The 24,172-nt window shown below is 37.6% G+C and overlaps 2 protein-coding genes across 6 annotated transcripts in view; both read left to right on the forward strand.

The window, feature by feature from the left end:
* The first annotated feature begins 86 nt into the window (after nt 1-86).
* Nucleotides 87-4,137, forward strand: LOC140669559 (uncharacterized). Of its 2 annotated transcripts, XM_072899529.1 has the most exons (5): nt 87-293; nt 831-1,041; nt 1,449-1,805; nt 1,930-2,528; nt 2,979-4,137. In XM_072899529.1, the coding sequence occupies exons 2-5, from the start codon at nt 982-984 to the stop codon at nt 3,271-3,273; spliced, it is 1,311 nt and encodes a 436-aa protein (XP_072755630.1). In that variant the 5' UTR covers nt 87-293; nt 831-981; the 3' UTR covers nt 3,274-4,137. The 2 variants fall into 2 exon arrangements, with proteins under 2 accessions (XP_072755630.1, XP_072755629.1); XM_072899528.1 differs by lacking the exon at nt 87-293 and having other exon boundaries at nt 614-1,041.
* A 13,607-nt stretch (nt 4,138-17,744) lies between these two features.
* The window catches only part of Optix (optix), a 47,569-nt gene continuing 41,141 nt past the window's right edge, over nt 17,745-24,172 (forward strand). For 2 of the 4 annotated variants that reach the window (XM_072898900.1, XM_072898901.1), the window contains exon 1: nt 17,745-19,145. In XM_072898900.1, coding sequence (XP_072755001.1) covers nt 18,517-19,145 — 629 coding nt within the window. In that variant the 5' untranslated portion in view covers nt 17,745-18,516. The remainder of the gene's footprint in view (nt 19,146-24,172) is intronic. The other 2 variants (XM_072898897.1, XM_072898899.1) reach the window with 1 other exon arrangement.

The raw sequence follows: 24,172 nt of genomic DNA on the forward strand, positions 1-24,172 counted from the left end.
AGGGAGCGAGGTTTATCGCTGTTTAGCCATATTTTTATTTTCGCAGAACAGATATGTTAACAGCATTTCGGGCGTGAGTCTCATCGCGAGATGCAACGTTAAACTCGTCTCTCTCCGTGCATTCTAACGACTCGTAAATTTTGCAAACGTGGAGATACTATTCCAATAATGTTTAATTGAAAAAATACATGCGATTAAGTGTGGCGGAGAGAGACAATCGCTGGCCAGCTGCCGCAAATCGGTAGATTTACGTGCGCGGCATCGTCTCGTAATCGTCAATTTATCTAAAAGCGGTACGTTAGCCTCGATGATTTTGAACTTCTGACCGAGGACGGATTAAATTTAACGCGGTGCCGCGATGCGAAGTCGTTCTGTGAAAAAATATTTGCCTTCGATACGGCCTTCATAGTTAATACGATCATGCATTCGAGCTTTATCAAATTGCAATAGATAAAATATGCAGGCAATTAAACAACATTTTTATAGTTTTTTTTAATATACTGACAATTAAACAATATTTATAGTTTTAGTTAAATATTTTCTAGATAATTAAATTAATCGATAACACACACAGAAACTAATACGAATACAAGGCAAGAACAGAGATTACGTCGTTAATATGACGAAACAATTTTTGTTTATCAAGATCAAATTATATAGGTCCATTGGAGGAAGATTCTAGAAAGATAAAACGATAAATCATGATTTCCCGAATTATTAAAGCGAATAATAGGCGTGCGAATTTATTGTTAATCGAAGCGTGGAGTGCATTATAATATACAATTCACTCTTTTATCCCCCTCTTAATTCGACACCGCAATCTTCAGCAGAGAGTGTCGCGGATGAATTCATTGCCATTCCATCGAATCGCGGTGTGAGAAGCATAGTTCACGCTAGGTGGTCCCGGTGGTGCGGTCGGGTGCATCGAGAAATCGGATCGCTCCAAAAAAAGCATCGACTAATCAGATACCACCTGGCATCATGTGGCTCGGATCGCTCACGTTTTTGGCCATCGCCTTTTCATTCATCTCGGCGAAAACGGTGGGTTTTTTTTGCGATGATTTTCGTTTTTTCCAATCGAATCGTTGTTGTCGACGGCTCTAACAGTTAACGATTTTCCGGAACATCCGATGATATACTCTCGGCTTGTATCGCGAATATCAACTTCCGGTTGCGTTTATCGGTTTTTTTTAATTTCACTGCTTCCTTGCGAATGGAATTGCCATTCGCAATTTTAATTATATTTCTATGTAATTTAAATTTATGTTCTATGCGCGCTAGATATTTTCTTTTTCTATTTCTAATGTAAAGATACGTGAAATTAAAGTTTCAATATTCATAAAGTATAAACTTCAATATTGTTGAATCTTGTTTGATCGTACACGTGTTTAAGTAACAATCGTTTTGTGAATGAATAAAAATTTCATAAAAGGCTGTTTGCGTTGCAGGTTGACTTGTCATTCCGTAAATTAAAAAAAGAACATTTCTTTGTGGAATTGCAATCGAAACTTCATGTAAAGGATGTGACAGATCTCATTTTGAGAGGGAACGAATTTGACAGTTTTCTTGACTGTTCCACTGATTTGCAGAGTCTTAGAACTCTGGATTTATCTCAAAATCATCTCCAGCGTTTCTTTTTCCTCTGTAGTTCAGAATATAATCTGCAAGTGTTAAATGTGAGTCATAATAAATTAGAATACATCGATGATAATGCCCTTAATGATCGGATACCAAAGCTGAAGATATTGGATCTTTCCTTCAACAAACTCACTGTCGTCAATGAAACCATGCTGCAATATCTGACGGTAATGATTTTAATAAAGGCAATTTTATTTTTACGGTTACTTGTTGTAAAAGTTTTTTAACGCGTTTTCAAAGTTGTAATCTTAAGAAAACGTGATCGATTAAATTTTTCTTTTTTTTTTTTAGATTCTCGAATATCTATCTCTATCCCATAATCCTATAGAAGATGGGATACATGAAAGCGCATTTTGGAATTTAAGAGCATTGAAATACCTCGAGCTGAAGAATATATCCGCATCGTACTTCTCATCCGACTTCTTCAAGACCTTGACGAATCTTTCTACCCTCGACTTATCTTGGAACCCAATCAGCACGATACCTCTATTGCCGATAAACTTACAGGAGCTGGATTTATCCGGCACGCAAGTGATAAGTTTCGACAATTTGTATCTACCAGAGTTACGAGAACTGAAGCTGAATTACATGTCCAACTTAACGTCATTGGTCCTGAATGATCTCAAACTCATTAATCTGGAGCTGTTATCAATGATCGGTTGCAAACGACTGACTCAGCTTGGCTTTGAACCGCAGATCGGTGTTGTGTTACCTCGGTTGCAGCGTCTCTCGATAAAAGAGTGTGGCTTTGAAACCCTGGATATCAACTTGCGTCCATTGGTGCAACGAATACCATTTATCGAGCTGGAGAGCAATCCCTGGAAATGCGACTGTAAATTGGAATGGATCAGTCTGTTAAATTCGACCACAAATCTCAGACGAGATATCAGGTGAGAGATAGAAGACGTTATTCTCAGTTGGTACAGTATCGATTAAGAGTAGAGTAGAGTATAAATATCATTTTTATTTCGCAATCATCTGGATTATTTAAAAGATTTTTAATACCTATTACACATATACACACATACACACACACACACACACACACACACACACGAGTAATCTCTATCTAGAATAATATATCGTAAAATAAAATGATAACAACACTCGGATCTTGCCATTACATCAAGTTTCATCTCTTTGCCTTTAGATGTCTCGAGAATTCCATGAATTAAAGTTTTTTTCATAAGTGAAAAATATTTTGCTAAAATAATAAACTTGGTCAGTTAAATCTATATTCTATATTCAAACAAATATGGATATTATAATCATTGTCATTGTAATCTAATTTTATTTTATAGTATATTAAATCGTTAAAAATCCATTATATTTATTTACAGATGCTATACACCAGAGCAACATCATGGGAAACTACTCTCTGAAATACCAAACTACGAGCTGCAATGCGAATATGACTCGTCAATTCTTTATCCGATCCTGTGGACATGCCTCTCGCTATTAATTGCTTCCATAATCATCGTTACGGTTTTAGTCTTTCTCAAACGACCGATAAATCAATGGAGCTTTAAGGGAAGGAACGGGGATACCGTCACGTACAAGAACGTCATCGAATCGAACAATGATCTAGTCCGAATACTGGCGGTGTCCGAGACGCACGAACGCAACGAAGAATAAAGCCAAATTAAAATAAAGAAAAAGAAAGAATACAAGCATAATTAAATTGTTTAAGCATAGATATTTTATCGAATTTTTTGGAAAAATTTTGTCTCGATATTTACTTTGAATAATATAATGTAGCATCATTAATGAACACACAATGCAAAGTATCAGTGAGAACAGACGTTGATATATAGAGCAATCTATAAAAATTATTATTTGCAAGATATTAAAATATTTGCACGTCCGATAATAAGATTAATTCGAAATTTATGTCGTTAGAATAACAAGTTATATAAATACTTATATTGTATACATATATGTATTGTAGCAAAGAACACGAGAAAAAGAAAAGTTACGCTCTGTAAATTCGAAAGACTTAAATGCCGCGAATTCGAGTAGTCGAAGGGCGTTTCTAGTGTTCGATAATAATGCGAAACTCTTCTGCGGTCGAATAAAACGTCTGTATTTTTTTTTTTCTCTGTCGGTAAGAATCGGCGTGTTTTAAAAACCCCTTTACCTTTGTTCCGTGCAGCGCGTCCGTTGCCATGGCACAAAAGAAAAGCAGATACAAAGAACGCAATGGCTCATTTGCCCTGAATGACGGCAAGATCCTCTTCCGCGTAACGACGCGGCAACGCGTAGCTGAACGCACGAATTATCGTGCGTGGCATCTTGAGAACGCATAACTAATTGAACTTCTACGAGATTCCGCCGCAACGAGTTCAGCCTCCGGTGGAACCTCTTCCAAATGATGAGCGAAAAGAGCTCTCTCTATCCAGTCTTTAGAATCGAAGTCAACCCTTGAATATAAGTTTTATTTTTTTTTTTTTTTTCTTTAGAATATTACTTTAGAAAAGAATAAAAGATACTTTTCTTCAAGTATTGTTCACGTTCTTTTGCTTTCAAGAATAAATTATCAATGATCGAACCAAAGATTTTCTAACGGCTTGCTATTAAAAAAAAATTATAAGCTTCCTTTTATAAGCTAGTTAGAGAGTCCGTTACGACTTACATATTATAATTCACATTGGAAAACTATCGAAAAAAAATTTTTATAAATAACAATCCTTTTTTAATCTACATTTTAATATTATATTTATTTTTCAACATAGCGATTTAGATCTTAATAAACGTGATCGTGCAAGCGATCCAATCAGATCTTGGTATGCACGACACTTCGATCGTTGATGAAACGTTAAGGTGCAGGGTGTTACGCGCTCCGTTCTAGGAAGGGGCACAATATATTGGCGTGTTATACGATGAGCCAGCAAATGGTGCTATGAAGATCGTCAGTTTACGTGACGTGCACCGTGATCGCGTGCGATGTAGCGATCAGCCATTGTATCGAGGTATGATCTTCCTATGGGAGGCCTATATTGGGTTACGCCCGAGCAGAAAGAGAGGCCCCCATGGGCAAAGATGCTCGGGGAGTCACAACATGCAGAAGAGAGAAGCGCAAAAAATCATTGAGGGAGATACGCCGCGCCATGTCGAGAACGGAAGCCCGCGATTACAATAACTCTCTCCGTGTGAGGGTACGCCCAACATAAATGTGCAGTTGTCCTCTTTAACTCCACACGCCTTTTTCCATACCAGGAATGATATACGTCAGGGTGCGGTAAATCCTGTTTGTTTCCGACGCCATTTCATCACTTGTTAATTTACCCACGATCAGACGTTTCCGTTCATACTTTTTTTTAAATTTTACGAAAATGTTTGACGAAAGTTCAATTCACTATATACCTTATCATAGTAGTTTTTCTTTATTTTGTAAAGAGCAAAATGTGAAACTTCTTCACATTATGCCAAAATTTTCATCTAAAAATCTTTTAATTTTATTTAATTTTGATTTATATGTGTGACTCGCACATACCAAGGCATTATTGTTATTGTTAGCTCAATTTATTTATTATTCTGGAAAATTGTACTTTTTTTAATTCAAATTTAGTTCAAGTTTTATTAGTTCAATTTTAACAGTGAAATTATTCGTTGTTTTGCGTATCGCATATCTCTTACATGGAGCATCAATTTGAATCAACGAGAATTCCGCACGTTTTCCATCCGAAGTACAGATAAAACGATTGAACATTGTGGAATATTTTTTTCACCATGCCGGTAAACGAACACAGGGGTTGAAGAGGGGAAGTTTCGGCGGCAAGAGGAGGATGCGAGCTATGTAGAGGTCCTACCCTCCTCGCGCGGCGGTGTCGAGTATCCGTAATTCGAGATTCCGTGCGAGCCAATTTGGCGAGAGCCGGTGGAAAAATAATACACCGCCTACCAGCACGAGATATCGCGAGAGCGTGCAGAGGCAAATTTTAACGGTCAAACGGCGAAACACGTGGGCGGACCATGTCGTGGAATATCGTGTTTCCGACCGTGAAGAGAAGATCCTATACCGGAACCCTAAGACGCCTCACGCTGGCGTTTGTTGGAAAAACAGCGTGGGCGATATTGCCCGACATGGTCGAGATACTTGCCCCTAAGTATTTAGCCAAACGAGACGATATATATCGACACCTTGGGACAAGCAATATCCTTGTGTACTTCGCAGCTGGAGAGGGATAAGCATCTTGAGTAGATCATAGATTCCTAAATTATAGACTGATAAATTAACGCGATAAATTTTTTATACTGAATTATAATAGATATTGGGAAAAAAAAAGAAAGAGGAGTAACAATTACTAATAAAATATTTTAAAAGTTTACCGGGCTATTTATATATAATTTAAGTGTTGGTTCTTAATCGTAATTAAATAAAGACACTATATATCTGAATAAATTAGATTGTGTGAATTACTTTTTTTTTTTTTTTTTTTCTTTGCTCTTTACATGTGTATACGTTTTCTTTTGAACGACAGAAAAATTTCCCGAGGCACGCACCGTATTAATCAAGCGCACAGCTGACTTAGCGCTGGGCGAAACATATTTTTACAACAGCCCTCTACATTACGATTCGTTAAGCCAGCGTCTGCATTAATTAAGCTAATCCCTTAATTACGTTCCTCTTATTTCTCCTCGCTTCTTCTCTCTCGCCCTTCCGGCGGCGACTCTCACGCTTCCTGCATCATCCTTCACTTGGTAATTAAAGAATTTGATGAAATCCCGCGAACGTATATACGCGGAAAAACACGCGGCGAATACATCCGCAAACAGGTAACTTTCGCACGCGTTATAAAACATGATATACAATATTGTTACTTTCAAGTCGCCGCATAATACGTCACACGCTCAAATATCACACCGATTCAATTAACGTAATCAACGAATAATTATCAGTCACGAGAGAGATAGAGCTCTATTTCGCACATTTAATAATAATAGATATTATGATGTGGCAAACACACGCGAGATAATTTTGATAACATTATATTTTAATGAGAATATATTACTTCATTCATAAAACGCATCATTCGCGCAACAACATTATCGCAAACTAATTGCGAGCTTCTTCGGCAACTTTAATATACAGGTGACACACAGAGTCTTACAATATTATATTATACATTGTGTATCTGTTGATAGACATCTGTCCTCGTTGCACATTAAACCATACTGCACTTACAGACGTGCATCCAAACGCGCGTTTTGCATCGACCGAAAACAGCCGCATGCCGCGGAGCGATTTTCGCTAGCGGGGTTTTATCTGATTAAACCGACGTAGAAACATGGGGTTATACGTGTAAGCTTTCCGAGCCCGTCTATGGGGAGAGAGGCCGAACAAATGAATAATGAAAATAAAACCCTGGTGATGCTATCGGTAAGCACCACGGGATTACGTACGCATCAGCGCGCCCGCGATGAACTTATATTATGGAACCCTCCGTGTATATACGTGTTGCACTAACACGCGTGTTAACGCGCGCGCGCGCGCGCGCGTGCGTGCGTGCGTGAGTGCGTGCGCGCGAGACCGCAAAAGGAAAGCAAGCAGCTTTTTCGCGCGTAAGAGTTCGGCAAGTTTCTCGCAGCGGGATAAGCATTTAAATGGGAAATCGGGGACGACTCTAAAATATCTCACATACTTGCGTGTAACATAGTGATTTGTTATTACGAGAAGAGATATTTATAACAGTATTTTACACAAATGTAAATTTTGCAATCTTTTTTACACATTCTATGCGACAGAGTTATCTTTGATTTCATGAGCAATTTTGATTCTGATACTAGTATTATAAATAATAACACCATCATTTTAGAGTATTATTAAGTTATAAATCAACAGTATCAGGAGCAAACAATGAAAAATAAGATAACGATCCTTATATTCTGCTATAGGATATTCATTCACGATTGTGTGCGATTGTATGGTGTCATGTATAGGTACCTTTCAATAGTCGTCTTTTAGGAAAAAGAAAAACTGGTGCCTGTGGGATGTCACCAGCCGCAAAAGTTGCCAAATCTGTCGGTCGTTCGTCGGAACACGCCGATTATGTCAAGGTGTGAATTTACGGACATAGCCAATAGCTGATCGCGAACACAAAGGAAAGGTCCCACGGGCCAAGCCGCTTACGATCAATACCTCGATCTTTCAATCTCGTCGCGTCCGGTCGTGAGAGTATCCATTCAGGGTACAATTGTGAATGGGCAAAAAATATGCTTTTTAAATACTCGCCGACCTAGAATTAACTACGGCCTCCAACAAGTAAATTTCCCTAAGTTTGGAAAAGGCATAGGATAATATCGTGTTATCTATGTTACACTGGATATACCGAAATCACTACTCTTTGCCGTTTTAAATTCTGCTTATCTCTTATTCCGAGGAACTGATAAGCCTCTGCGAACAAAAAAATATTATTCTTGAGTGAGAAAAAATTTTTCAATTTTTTCTTTAGAGAAAAAAAGTTGATGGAAATTTTTTGAAAATTAATGATTATTATTTAAATTTTTAAATTTATTTTTATCAATAAAGTAGCATAATAACAATAAGATAAATGAATAATGAATCGACAATTTTATCTTTGCAACAATATATTTATAGTGATCATTTATAAAGAGAATCATTCAATGTTCTAGATAATAGTTATTTTTGCCTGTCTCATAAAGTAGAAAAAAGAAACAAACCGAAACAAACGGACTAATCCTGGAATTTTTAGGATAGTCACGTTCGTCTTTCTTGTCATTGTTCTTCAACAAGAATCTGACTATACTAACAATAAGAATACTTCTTTTCACAATACTTCTGTAATTATTTTTAGATCATTGAAAGATCTGTAAGTAATGCCTTTTACAAAAGATAATTGTTCCAGTGGTTTTTAGCATAAAAAAAGTGCATAAAGATTTGAAATCTAATACAGTAGGTATAATCCGAACCAAATGTTACTTTCTAGATTTCTTCGAGGCACAAAACAGGTAAAAATAAATTCTGGTAAAAAATAAATCCTGTGTTGTTATATTATTTTATATTTTATATAATTATGCCCACGAAAAAAATTACCTATCGGTACATCTTGTATAAATATAAAGACTATCAAAATGGATAAAAAGGAAAGACATGACTAATTTAAGAGTCAAATTCATATATCCGATAATAAAATGAAATAAAATGTGATGTAATATGTAATATATTACACTTAATGATATTCATTAGTTCTTCCTTAAAAAGAAAAAGACAAAGTACCGAAAGTTGCGAAACATTATCAATTATGTACTCAAAATTATTTTCGCTATAGTTTATTTATCCATTTCTCTATATATAATTAATCGTTCCAAAAATATAAGAAATATATAGCTTTATTCTGCAAAATATATTTCTGTATTTGATATACAATTAATTACATACACAAATGAATAAATAAAATATATTTAAACTATATAACACAGTGATTATTTAAATAAAATTTTATCCAAACACAACATCTATTCCTGTTATATACGTAACATAAATATGTTTGATTAAAAAATTATTCCTTATTCACGAAAAAAATGATGTATATTCGTATGATATATATTCGTTATATACCATTCATAAAATTTACTCAACTTTGATTAATAGATTGTAAAATCTTTGGGAAGAAACTTCATTAAAGTTGAAATAAAAAAGTTGACAGAAAAATAATATAAAAAATAAATTTTATGTATTACAAATTTTATATATTACACACACTTACACGCAAATAGAAAAGTAGATCCGGAAAAAATAAATTTGCAGTTCGAAATAAAAAAAAAACACCACGCAAAGACGTGCATGCAAATCTTCCTAAGATCGGTCTTTTCCGTTTTCGAGAAAAAAAAGGCATTCTGCAGTGCTCAAAGTGACAACGAGGCGTTTTAAAAGGCCACCCATTCGTCGGGCTAAGATGTAACATAACAAACAGCCTGAGGAAACGTATTTGCCCGGGGCAATATCGAGTTCCCGAGCACTTCCTGCGCTTCTTCATCGTTTTCTTCTTCGTGGCGCCGTTGCAGTCGGCAACTTGACATCCTACAGATTGACGAGCGCCACCCCCGAAGACAGCAGGAATAGAACGGTCACGAGTGCATTTAGTCGCGAGTGTGACTTTTTTTGCGCCATCCCACAGATAGCATATAACAAAAATACACGCGCGACAATAGACTCTTCATTCATGGCAAACGTAGGGACGTTTTGATCACATATATTATACATGTTTCATAAACATCAAATTAATTTTTAATTTACATTTCCAGAAATCATATAATTCATATATATATATATATATATATATATATATATATATATATATATATATATATTATATATATATTATACATATAATCATCAATTCATTTAGGTTTAATTTATTTTCTAAGAAGACAGATATCCAATATTAATGGGAATTTAAAATTACATAACAATTTTTCTCTCTAACGTAAATTAATTGTGATACTTTCTCCTGTATAAGAAAGGATTTTCAATAAATTCATTATATTCTATTAAAATTGCCGATACATCTCACACCCACTTGGTCCGTGATTACGTATCTTACGCACGAGCGAGTTGCCAGTTGCAAATTTTGTGAAGCCGCCGGCTTCACAAAATCGCTAACGATTCGTGGAATTATTGTCACATCAGGGTGCATTCTTCTCGCGTATTTGGATGAAATTCAACGTTACAAATGTCGCGGCCGGCAAAAGCGGCTCATTGCTGCAGCGTTTTGATCGACCGGCTTTGCGCGCGGACACGCGAAAATTACGGCGGAGGCGTCGGTTCTGTTAAAAGCACGATATAAATTCGGAATAGCGTGCGTATCCCTTCCCCGTCCGGAAGCATGCAGGGTCGGGTGCAAGAGGGCAGCGTTCGCGCGTTTATGATTGCGATAATGCCAAACACAATATCCCGGAAAATTTTATCGGCCAGCCGAACGATGGCACGCGTGGGAAACCGTGCATAAAATAATAATAAGATGTCCGCGGAGAGAGAAAGAGAGAGAGAACGAGGGGAGACTGGAGGGCGAATAGGACGATAGGACGGAAGGAAAGTGACGGGAAGTTGAAAGAGGGAGAGTAAAATGACAAGCAACAGAGATCGAGAGTGTACACAGTAGACAGAAACGACGAAGAGGAAATAGAGAGAAAAAAACGTACGCGTCAAAATGAGATACAGACGGATCAACGTAGCAGAAAAAGAGAGAGAGAGAGAGAGAGAGAGAGAGAGAGAGAGAGAATGTAGAAGAGGAAAGAAAAGGCAAGGAAGAGAGGAAGAGAAGAATGGAAAATTTGCGAAACGTTTAATCGACGTGTAGCGCAGTCTCCCCCGAGAAATATCTACCTGAAAAAGAGGCATTGGAAAAGCCTGTCGGCGCGAATCTCTTCTATTTTGAATATAAAGTGGGCGATGAGATTTTTCCCGCCGCGGGAAAAAAGTGCGTAGTAGATGAATGTACGGACAGGCCTTCGCGCGGCAGAGAAATTTTTTAACAAATTCGCTTTATGGGAACTATATTTTCTCTGTCAGCTCGTTTAACGTTCTGACGAGCACGCGCGATGAAAGATTTTTCCGTAACGGATCGACGTGCAATCGAATTTTTTAAGGGCGCAATGAAGGTTGACGGTGTTAATCGCTCTTTTATCTCCGCGAATCGAAAGAAATTAATCTTATTAGAGAGAGCTCGACAAAAAAAATAAAATAGTTCCGATGAAATTAGTCGCTCGATTTCGCACATGCACGATACACTACGAACAATTCACTTTGCTAACGTAGATTACACGGTAATGTCTAGAACATATACATATTACATACATATATATCACTGATTGTGTAAGATAAATAATATACACGTACACGCATGTAGGAAGTAAGTAATTACACGCAATATTTTAACTATTGTCTCGATATTCACGAGGTGTCTATAACTCCGAAATCACCAGTGGCCGCAATAAGGCACGATATTACCTCGCAGGAGGGAAGGGGACGCGGCCGCAGCCTCCGACTAAGGATAGCGGAATTAGTGGGACCCTTGTTAACGACCTCATTAACCCATGATTACGTCCGTAGAAGGAGGGTCGGTCGGGTTAGCGAAGCCCCGAGTCTGGCCCAGAAAAGTAAAACAAACAAATGGCCATGGCGCCATCGCGCAGATGAGTCCCGTCATCCAGCGGGATCCCCGCCATCCTGTCGATCTCTCAGTCAGGTTTTTCTTCATTTCATCCTCCCCCAAGACCCTGCAATCTTTCGTCTTCCTCCTTTCGAACCTTAAATTTCATCCTCCGGGGCTACCGGAGTGGATCCTCTGTAAACACACACCCCAAAGTGGGACGAATCGCCGCCGGCGCCACTGTGTGTGAGCTTAAAGATCTGCGGCTTTCCGAAATTGACTTCTCGACTGGCGAACTTTGGCGGCCGGATCTCTACGGCGACTTCCCGTACGTTCCTTTGGCAGATCGCTGCCAACGATAAGAAGCAACGTGTGCGAAGGACCGTCGGGAAAATAATGGGATGCCTGTTTCGCATTGTGGTATATCTACGCGCCTTTTCAGAGAACAGCGAGGCGTGCGCGTGTATGTGTGTACTTAAATGTGTTAAACTTCAATTAATTTTTTAACTTCAACTAGACAAATAATTCGGCAACTTTTAATGTATTATATATTTTTATGAAAGATATTTGTAATAATAAAAACAAGTATATCATACGAAATTCTAAGCGTCACGTAAATTTAATAAATTTATTAAAATTTATTGCAAAATTCATTAATAAACTTCTTTGTGCTTTCTCAATCTGTAATATCTTTATATCATTATAATTTTTATAACTGCAATATATTGACACGAAATACAAAATTATTAAGATATAGGTAAATTTAGAACAATATTTTACTTATGTTTTATTTTACTCACGAAAATTTTTTGTCTATAATAATCAACATTTAGATGCGAAAATGTATCATAAATGTGTACGATTTTATGTGCTGTAAAAGAGAACCTGTCGACTCGCGAATAAGGCGAGGAAAAAAAACGATGGAACATAAAGAGCCGGCTCAGTCTCGTCCAACTGCGACTACACGAGCCCGTACAATACAACGCGATACGTCGCAACGAGACTACGGTACCAGGAACTCCCCATTAGACGGACGTTAAATAATAAAGCCGCCATATTAGGCGAGGATACCCCATAGTCCGCACCGAGCAGAGAAGGATTATCCCACAACGATACGTCTCGTTCTTCCCCTTCCTGTCAGTAGCGACTCCCGCTGCAACGAACGCTGCGAACTCGGGTAACACGAATGAAAGGTTGCTATATACGTACGTACAATAGTGCGAACTTACGTTCAATAAAATCAATCTACTTATACCGATTTGCGGGCCGACAATTTTTAGAATCATAAACCGTTTATCCGTTGAGATCGATAAATAATTCCATCGTGAGCTATACGTGTTTGTCGTACAATCGTAATATCAACGGTAATCGACGACGTACATGAAATCGGGGTTTTGTCACAGAGATAGGTTGAGATTGTATATCCATGATTGTGTGTCAAGTGCCTAACCTGAGAATAATATACCCTTAAGTCTACGACAAAAACTGGGTTAGTATAATAATAATGCATAAATCTATCAAAGTGTATTAAGATATTAAGAGAAGGGCACCTGTCTAAATTATTCAATAAATGTAGCAAAAACTAGCAATATATACAAATTAATTTGCCTTACAAACAAGATCAGTATTTTTGATATATATGTTATATTTTTATTATTATCGCGTATAAAAGATTTCGATAAATGTATTTTTTAACTTTAAGCTGAATAAATTCATGAATTATAAAGTCTCTACTCATTTTCTCTTTATCCTGTTTATTCGTAAAACACGTGTACCGTGACAAGCAATTGTATGCTTCTTTTTTTCAAGATCGACGTTGACGAGTTTGGCGCGTAATTACCGCGCAACGTGTTACGTAAGGTCGCAATCGCGACTCGCGAATTGGTTGCATATTTAGAAACATTTAATTGCTTCTACGTGGTAAACCGCGCGTAGTTCTAATCCGCCGAGAGAGCCACAAGAACGCGCAGTTACATTCTATCATGCGACGTAATCGGCTAGGTGTGTCGTAGCGAGTAGCGACGATAGTGAAGGTACGTAGAACATGTACTTATTTGTGCGCATACACACACACACACACACACACACACACACGCATACAACACAGACGTGGTTTACGCCTCTCCTCGGTTTCCTGGCGGCGATTAATCTACCCCGTGTAACGATTCCTTCTTGACAGTTCTCATCGTGGAAAGTAATAGCCGCCGCCAGATGAGGAATTCAATGGCGAGACAGCCTCGCCCGGTTTCGCACCACAATACCCACCCACGAGATATGCTTCTCCTCGCGTCGACAAATGTTTTCGCTTAGAGTGGCGAACCCTTGAAAATTGACGCGACTAGGGAAAAACGGCGGATGCGACGGAGGAGAAAGAATAGCGCGGCGAGAGAAAGTAAAATGGCTGCCATGCGACGGAATCATTTGTTCTGGGAAGCCTCCGGGTCGGCAAACAAACGACCCCGCACGCGATAGATCGATCCGCGTAATCGAGGGTGAGATGATGGAGCGGTATAATACCCGCGGCCTACCTGTCGTTATCGCGACATTTATCTGTGAGCTATTCCGCGTCCGATATTCTATTATATATCCTGCACGACCGTAATCCATTATCGACGCGTCCGCGTGTATGTATGCACGACCTTTGGTATCTGTCCATTGTCTAGGCGTTTATTAATCGCACCGGGCGAACGCGTTCGAGAGATCATTAAAGACTCGAGACACCATTAAAATGTCCGGAATCGTCTCTCTTGTCGCTGTATTGCTGTATTGCTATAGCACTTTCACGATTGTGTCTGATGCATCGGTCCCTGACACCAGATTATTCGGATTTTTACATAGACTTTTTTTGGTTCAAACTTTGTGTTTTAGATGCGTTATTGATATTATAAATAAAACATAAAATAAAATATATTGTATAGTTTGCCCAGTATATAATTTTATATATATATATATATATATATATATATAATTATGTACATTAAAGATAGAGATACTTATGTAAAAGATGAAAATTTCAAGCGTCAATTCGCAGACAGAATAAAACCACATTGCACGGATAATTGCACAACTATCTACCGTTCCATTTGAACAGAACAGTCATTCATCGTCACAAACATCTGCTGATATGTCATCTTTTATATTTTTTTTTTGTATCTACTCCTAGGAAATAATATGACCAAATTTTTTTCACTATTCAGCCCACATGGGAGAAGTGCCACAACGATCGATACATATATCCGTTTTGGTTTAAGCTCGTATAAAATGTCATTTTTTATTTTCCGCAGCATTTCAATTTTTGACGCTCCGAATATATATCGTCTATAAATCTCTACTAAAACGCGACGGCGTACTGATGACTCGATCCGATACAGATCCACCAATATGCAGTTATGACCGTCGGAATAAACTATAAATATAAAATAAGCAGCACGCATGGTTTTTTTTCAACAAAAATCGTGTGCATATATCTATGCAATATTTTCAGTCACATTTATTCACAATAGACGTATGCTGAAATAGAGAAAATAACACTTGATTTAGTTCACAAAATTTTAATTTACGCGATAACAAATATTTTTTATAAAATGGATATATAGTTGGTATAAAAATACAAAAAGAGAAATATATAAATGACAAGAAGTAAATTGTAAAATAATAATAAATAATTAAAATACGTAATTTTTTAGACACGTTTCAGAAAAAAATAAAAATAAAATTATGATTTTCGTTAATATATCTACTTTTAAAATAACGAAAATTTTACATCATATTCAGAAACACATATTTTATTTAAAGAAAAAAAAATTTAATATAATATTTTGAAAATTTATAAGAGCCAACTCTAAGATAAGAAAAACATATATGTAGAAATTTAAATTGTAAACAATAAATTTTTTAATAATAAACAATATTCATAAATTTTACGAGAAATATTACTAAAACTGTTGTGTACAAAATGACTATAAATCGCCATACCAGGCTTTCGGAAGCATAAATGTACGTCAACGATAGATGCACAAAACGCGGCATATTACGAATTTAATACGAAAGGATAGATTACAGCAATCGAGTGTAAACACACGGCTGTAAAGATATTGCAACTCCTTTCGGATGCACTATCAGGTATAGACAGTATATACTGAACATGACATAGACGTGATGTAGACGGATGGATGGCGGATTGTGGCGGCAGAAAACACGAAGCCCCGAGAGTTACGAGATGATGGTGTCTTTCGAAAAACTCGAGGTAATCCCGTTCGCCCCGTAATCCGATTTAACCCTGGCCAATCGTGGCTGCTGCCGGTTGCCGGTCGTGTAACGGAACGACCGTCGAGCGAACGTAAACGAGAGCAATCGGAAGGAATCATCCGCCACAGTGAAACCACGTTTACTTTTTCATTACCCGAATCGATCGAGAGAGATTTAACGGTCGTGCTCGTTGGATACGTTAAGTTTGAGCGATTATTATTCGCGCTAAACGTAAGTTACATGTAACAAGTTATATGAATATTATATGTTATTCGTCGGTTTAATTGATAAAATATTTAAATGTCAATTAAAGAAAATTTGAATGCCGATGAATTTTGCAAGTACAAACGACATAAAAACAATATCTTAGATTCGTATCGAGCACGAATAGATTTGTATATTCGTGATATTTATGACAGAATTTTTTATTATACTTTTAAATTTAATTTTCTTAGAAATGCTCCTAAATGCTGAAAGTAGACTTTTAAACTACGTTATGACAATCTCATTTTTGACAGTTAGATCCTTTTATGCACAGATCCGTATATGTAACAAATTTCATTGAATTCGTCTACGGATTCCAAGGTTAAAATGAGATTTGCTGGACTACATCGAGACGCGACCAAAGTGGAATAAAATCAGAATATCCATCGCGGGACTGGAGCTTTCGCGGTGGCTGCGCGTTCGATAAAACGGAGACGCCTTCGGCGCCGTCGCACGTCCGCGATTCTTCAATATGCTCGGCTTTTATCGTCATTCTGTCTAAGATATATGAGATCTAATCGGTTATGGGATTTTTCTCCATATGAAAACTGAATATTATACTTTAGCAATAGTTTTAGCGTTATTTTGACAAAAACCTTTTTGACTGAGAGTTGAGAGAATTCTTTTCAATCAATGTTGTGAGAAAATATTTTCCCATAAAAAAATACAGATATCTAACAAAATAAATAAAATTGTTTTTTTTATAAATAGCATACTTTTTCTATACAATCATTCGTTTTCTGATAATAAGCTATTGTCCATGTCATCATTATTAAATAATATTAGAAAAGGAAATATTTCTATAATAATACAAAAAAAAAATGAAACAAATTCGAATAAACGAAACATAAAAAAAAAAAATGCGTTCAAGATTGAAAAATGAAGTAAAACTAAGTAAAAATAAAGTAAAATAAGTAAACGCGTCTGAGAGCGCTGGCTGGCAGCCTATCAATCTTATCTAGCTATCACCGGGTACTAACGTCGAGAACAGTTCGTCGCGAGATCACGGCAACAGAAGCAACAGCAGCAGTGGCGTCACGGCAGCAGGAACAGCAGCTCGCGGGATCATGCCTTGCCTCCCCTCTACAATCGCGTACAAGCTACCAACTTCTCCGTCCCACATTCTGCCGAGTACATCGATCGTTCTCTCTCTCCTCGTCTCGCTTCCTTTCCGCCTGTCAGAGAGAGGGTGCGTGAGAGGTACCGCCAGCATCAATGGTGGTGGAAGAGCATTCACGGTGGGGTTCGTATACCGGCTCCGGTTAGCACGCGTGGTAGGGATAATTAAACCGACACAAGCGTAGCTCCCTACACTGCCTAACGGAAGGACGAAGAAAGGTTACCATGGCTACGAGGATAGGATCCGGCCAATCCCGGTGTGCCTCGTAGGCGTGGTCTGTACATTGGCACCCCGATACCTTATATCTCTATCTCTTTTTCTCGTCCGTACCCCTCCGCAAAGTCGGAAGGTGGTGGAGGTAGCGAGACAGAGGTAGAGGTACGTCTAGAGCGCCAGCGAGACAGCCTGGTTGCAACGGGCGCGTACAAACGTATCATGCTGGGTAGGGCCGGTGCCGAGATGCCGGCTTGTAAACGAAACCAGTTTGCTATCCGATACGATCCAGGCAACAGCGGCCTCGCGTGATATCCCCACGACGTGGAAGAGCGTCAGCGTGCCTGGGCCTAGTGGGTGTTACCCTGAACTACCTGGAGAACGATCCTCGCGCGAACCAACCTGACAGCGATCTACGATGAGCAACGGAGTTCCTACGACGCGCTCCTACTGTACCACGTTACGGCGTTGTCACGTGTCACTTCAAGAATTATTTCGAATTTAATCGATGACGTTTCGTGAGACGCGAGAGAGAAAGAGGAAATCATCAAGTTTTCAGAATTTAATACTTGTGGAAAATCAGTTGTTTTTCGAGAATAATTCTCTCTCTCTTTCTCCTTATAAGAGATTTAAAAACGTTGCATCTCTCTCTTTAGATGTCGTAACGCCTGCTTCGTTTGTACTTGCGGACTTTAGAATTTTACAGTGTCAATGGTGAAGTGGATAATCCTCCAGTGACCGTTACGTCTGTTTATAATATGAGAGAACGTATCGCGGGTGATTTCAACGAATCATGAAAAAATCCAAGAGCAAACATAAATCGGAGCCGCGTGTTTCTTGAACCGCGACCGGGTGACGTCGACTCCGAAATAGGCTGGGGCCAGAATTGGTGGATCGTGAGAAGATCGCCGTTCCAGGAAGATGTCCGCCGCTGGGACCACGCCGTCGAACGCGAACGGTCCGCTCGTGCCTGCTCCGATATTCGCTTTACCAACGTTATCCTTTTCCGTCAGCCAAGTGGCCACGGTCTGCGAAACTCTGGAAGAGAGCGGTGACATCGAGAGGCTGGCTAGGTTTCTATGGAGTCTTCCGGTCGCTCATCCCAACATTCAGGAACTGAATCAGAACGAGGCCGTTCTCAGGGCGCGTGCTATCGTCGCATTCCACTCGGGACATTATCGCGAGCTCTACGCCATTTTAGAGAGGCACAAATTCACCAAGGACTCTCACGGTAAGCTGCAGGCCATGTGGCTGGAAGCGCACTATCAGGAAGCCGAGAAACTTCGCGGCCGACCGCTAGGTCCCGTGGACAAGTATCGCGTTCGAAAGAAATTTCCATTGCCAAGAACGATTTGGGACGGCGAGCAGAAGACTCACTGCTTCAAAGAGAGAACCAGGTCGCTACTCAGAGAATGGTATCTCCAGGACCCTTATCCGAATCCGGGAAAAAAGCGGGAGCTAGCCGCTGCGACGGGACTCACGCCGACGCAGGTTGGAAATTGGTTCAAAAATAGAAGGCAAAGGGATCGCGCTGCTGCAGCGAAAAACAGGTGTGTCATAAATCTAATCCTATTCTTCCTCTTAGCCGGAAAGAGCGAGCTTTTAAAAATATTAATCGCCTAAACGACAAAAATCACGCTGTCATCCTGTCAAACAATTTATTAATTTGTCGGATTTCGAATTTTTACTCATTTAAGCCGTGATATCCTTCTTCTGCAAAGTAAACTGAATCGAATTCTAAAAAAGTAGACTAGCAATCATTCCGTATTATCTATATATATATAATTTAATTTAATAATTGTTATCTTAATACATAAATTTTTTATTTAGCGATTGCTATCTAAAAACATACATGTGTTTATAAAGTTATACTCGTTAACTTATCATGTGTTTGATAATTTAACATTGAAGATTTAAATGAAAATAATAGAGCGACGTATACAAAATATTTTGTTTTCTTCTTTAAAAAAATATTATTTTAGAACAAGAAAGCAAAATATTTTGTATATACGTCGCTTTAGTATTCGTTCTCATTTAAATCTTCAATGTCATTAAACGCACGATAAATTAACGAGCATAAAGTTATAAACACGTGTACGTTTTTATATAACAATCGCTAAATCATAAGTTTATGTATTAAAATAACAATCATTAAGTTAAATAATAATCAAATTATTAATAAATAATTAAATTATAATGATTAAATTATTGAATCCACAATATTGAAAGTGCTAAATAATTGTTTAATTTTGTTATAAAAATACGCATGTGCAATATCTTAAACGAAAGCCTGTCAGTATAGTTAAACTTTAAAGATTGAGCCTTGAATCTTCTACGCCGAAGAAGATACTTTTCTATATTTCACCGGTAACACATGGCTAAACAATGAGCCCATATGGAAGACATATTTCCCCGGTGTAAAGTTTACCGGAAAATCTTTTGTATCCTATACAACACTATTTGTTTCGCAATGCTATAGCCACTGCATAAAAGTTACAATAGATCAATAGATCAATTACAATAAAAACTATAAGAACGATTTATCGAGCATCGTAATTCTAGTTATCAAGATACTCGACATCGTTTCATATAAAACGTCAACGAAGAATCTACCGTGATAAATCGAAGAAGTCGATTCACATACGTCTTAGAAATCGTCAGTTATAAGGTAGAAGGAAAGTTTTGTTCATTAAGTAGCGTTTAATGGAAGTTAATCGCGAAACGATTAGTGGTTTAGGTCCCTTTAGACAGATTGTTGTACTGTATCCTCGGCAAACGAGCCTTTGTGCTTGCCCCAAGGTCCCCGCGTGGAGGGTCGCGTAATTTCATTTTGACGTCCGACGGAGGGTCGCTGCCGTCGGGCGAACGACGATTTTCGAATTACGTCTTTCAAATTGTGTTTTGACGTCGCGTTCTCTCTTTCTCTCTTTTTCTCTCTATCCTTCCATCTGGCGATACTCGAGCGCCGAAGTTCCAGGATAGCTTTAAAATAGCATTTGAATCAGTCTCAAATCTTTGCTTTCTCCAGCTTTCTTTGTGCAGGAAAATCAAAGGAATATCATGCAGAAATATTTTTTTCTCCTCCCCTTTCATGGCTTTAAATATTGTATTTTTTCGTTAATTATATTCCTAAGACGAGAGCTCTCTTTTTCTCTCTCGAACAACATAAGTTTTTTTTTTTTTTTTTTTTTATTTTAATATATCATAATCTGCGAAGAAAAATTAATCGACTCCTCAAAACTATTTAGACAATCATTACTTGCTAATGCGTCAATGCAGATACTTTTTCGATTGTTACCTATCGTTTATCTTGAAAACGCGGAAATACAAACTTAAACATCATCTAGCAATAAGAATGTCGTCGACCTTAGAAGAAACGAAAGGATATCCAAGTTTACCGAATGCAAAGATTTTGAAAAGAAAATTCTACACTGATTAGTCACAACTTAATATTATTAGGAGATTATTGATGAGGTGTAGATAGATAGAAAGCGGAAGTATCTTTGTTGGAAATTTGTACCTGTCATTTCTATACAACTTGACGAGCAACCTCGAGGTAACGTACCAGGTAACAACGGTCTACTGATCGCATTGTTCAGCTATTTATCGCCGACGAAGCCGCCATTATTTGCGTAAAAGGAAAACTTGAGGGTTTTCTTTCACAGAAAAAACGTTTCCATTTTTTTCTTGTTGGAAAACCTCGTGTGGTCGACATGCGAACCGGGCGAACCGGATGTTCTTCCCGGTGTGATTTATGAGTTTTCGGAAGTTTTCAGACCTACCTGAACATTTTCGCTAGTGCTTCCTCGAGAATCCCGAACGCCAGTTCACAATGCGAACACACGCGATCTTGCATGCGCGATATTACTTTGCTTGAGTTTGAGGAAAAATATTTATTTAATGCTTGTCTAAATGATTTCGAAAGTTAATTGGATGGTTTTTAAGTCAAAGATATAAGGCATCTGTGTATCCAACAGTTTTTATAAAATTAAAAACCAATCCAAATATGAAAGACATTTAATGAATGAAATAATTTATAACACGCGTTTAAAACACAATATATCCACAATTGAAAAAAAAAAATTAAAACAAACATTAATTTTTTCGCGTTACAAAAGTCAATTTATTGTATCACATCCTTTATCGAAACTCGTCAAAATGTACATCGGAATCTCTCGTGTACGTCTCATGAACGACATGCAATATTCTAATAGGTTAAAATGTTAATTCATTCTGTATTGGTGCGTTATTTCAATCGTAAATCAGGATGAATGCTTCGATAACCTGCACACGATAAACTGCTGTGGAAAGTCGCGCCGACCTAGATCTGTCCCCAATGCTCGTGGACGTATCGTGTAATTATTGCGCTCTGAATGAAGTCATTAATAGTTCTTATCTACGTCTAACGCTGTAATTGATATATCGTTAACGGTCGACTATGGCTCGACCATACTGCTCTAATTGATCTTGATGAGCTTTGCGCAGCGAATAGAAGATTACATATTCGAGACTCGTACTGTCTCTAAACCACACGTTTGTTAAAAATACAAGAAAATGTTTATATAAGTTGCCGCATAATGATCGCGATTATAAAACTGCTCGTTGCGTCATTGACGGTAAAATAGATCATTTGTCGTGTGTTTAGTTGTCATGTCTTTCCGTCGCGAGAAAATATGCGTACTACAAGATTTATTAAACGGAACATAATATCGCATAATTTTTTCGAATTATGCATTGTGATAAAATCAAATAAAAACTGCGTTAGAATTTCTTTCGTGTAATAATGAATCGTATTAAAAATACTAGACATATTTCGCACGTAATATTGTAATCAGAATGCAATATTATTATTATTAAAATTTTATGAAATATTATTTTTATAGTGATATTATAGCGATTTTCTCGAAAATATCATTTAACTCAAAGAAAACGATAATTGAATAATTAAAAAGTTATTATTAGAAACCAATTTTTTTTTTTTACAAAGCTATACAGTTTGTACAACATAAAATTATGTTACCTTATTTTACTGTCATTATTTGAAAATGCGAAATAATTCAAAACGAAGATTATGTTACAATTCCACGGGTCTCTATAGTCAAGTGAAGCTATCCATCAATAGCTACGATGTACCTATCGTTACCCGACGTAATGACATTTGGTGTCTGGCCCCGAGCCACATTTTCCTGCACGTATTCCTTCGAATCCCAGGACGAAGTCCTTGCTTATACATTCTGCGTTTAGATAGAAGTAAAAAGCTTCCCGAGGACCTTGCAGATCCTTCCAGAAAAATCGACTAGCATGTAAAATTTGAAAGTTAGAAATATGACATTCCGAGAGTTAATATATATGATAAATAGGAATACATGTATCATATTTTCGAGTTATTTGAAATCATACTGCGTTACATGTTGATATAATTTTATTCTAAACTCCTCGAATTATATCTATTCTTCGTTTGTATTTATTAATTATGTATTGACTATATTTCCCAATTACTAATTACTAACCATATCATGCAGAAATATAAATAAATAATTATACAAGTAGAGCATAATTATTTATTTATAAGATTTCTAGTACCCAGAATTACATATAAATTGAACACACTATAATATAATTCTTATTTTAGATAATTTTTAGATAAATTTTTATATACATTTTATTCAATTATATTTTCGGTATTATATGGACTTTTCTCTGTAATTTTTCTCCGCAATTCCTATTTATATCGAAATGGCTTTTTGCGCTTTTTGTTACGTGCTTCCAATATTTAATAACTCGGTCACCGAGTATACAGGTAGCGTTCATTAGCCACGACGTGGAAAAAAGCACACCATTAAAAAATTCATAAGAGATATTTTGCATCACTGGATAACGCAGTTTGTTACAATCGTTGTTAGTTCCGAAACACTGAATAATGTAATCCACAAAAAAATAGCGGCTTTTTTCCATCATTTTTCCATCTATCAGCCGTACTTTCCACTCTTTTAGGCAATTCCCTTTTTATTCGCGAATTATGAATTCTGAACAACATCGACGAGGAAGGCACCCACCGCGCATTGTAAAGAGCTTAATTCCCGATTGATAAAATCTGCCAACGATCAGACTGTAAAATTCTGGTAAATAAGTACATTCCGTACTAAAAATTTCACGTGATTTCCATATCCATTTTTTTTATCATTCATGTTCCGAAAATGTTGAAAAATTGGTAAAATATTTCCGATCATACCGGCGTTATCTCTGCATCGATTTACGTCAATGTAATCGGCAATTTAAGCACGCATCTGGGATTATTACCATCTAAGTCGCCGTTTGTGCCGCGTCTCGTGGAAAATGATCGAGATGCAAAGACATCCTCGAGATGCACGTCTCAAATGTTTCATTTTCGTCACGTGTCGGCGCCCGCGAAGAACGTCGCAGCTCCTGTCGTAACGAAATTCCCTTCGTGGTGCATTTTCAGTTCTGACAGACGGGGGTAAAGCCGAAGCGAGTCTACTCCGTCGCGTAGTTGTCGTCGTCGTCGTCGTCGTCGTCGTCGTCGTCGTCGTCGTCGCCGTTCCTGACCCGGGGGTTG

Source organism: Anoplolepis gracilipes, chromosome 9 (assembly GCF_047496725.1).
Source record: "Anoplolepis gracilipes chromosome 9, ASM4749672v1, whole genome shotgun sequence".
Taxonomy (NCBI): domain Eukaryota; kingdom Metazoa; phylum Arthropoda; class Insecta; order Hymenoptera; family Formicidae; genus Anoplolepis; species Anoplolepis gracilipes.

What these genes read in the sequence shown, in the direction of transcription:
- LOC140669559 (XM_072899529.1), top strand. Translation starts at nt 982, where the DNA reads ATGTGGCTCGGATCGCTCACGTTTTTGGCCATCGCCTTTTCATTCATC. An exon ending in CATTCATCTCGGCGAAAACG is followed by an intron (nt 1,042 to 1,448) that starts GTGGGTTTTTTT and finishes TTTGCGTTGCAG; the next exon opens with GTTGACTTGTCATTCCGTAA. An exon ending in AATCTCAGACGAGATATCAG is followed by an intron (nt 2,529 to 2,978) that starts GTGAGAGATAGA and finishes ATTTATTTACAG; the next exon opens with ATGCTATACACCAGAGCAAC.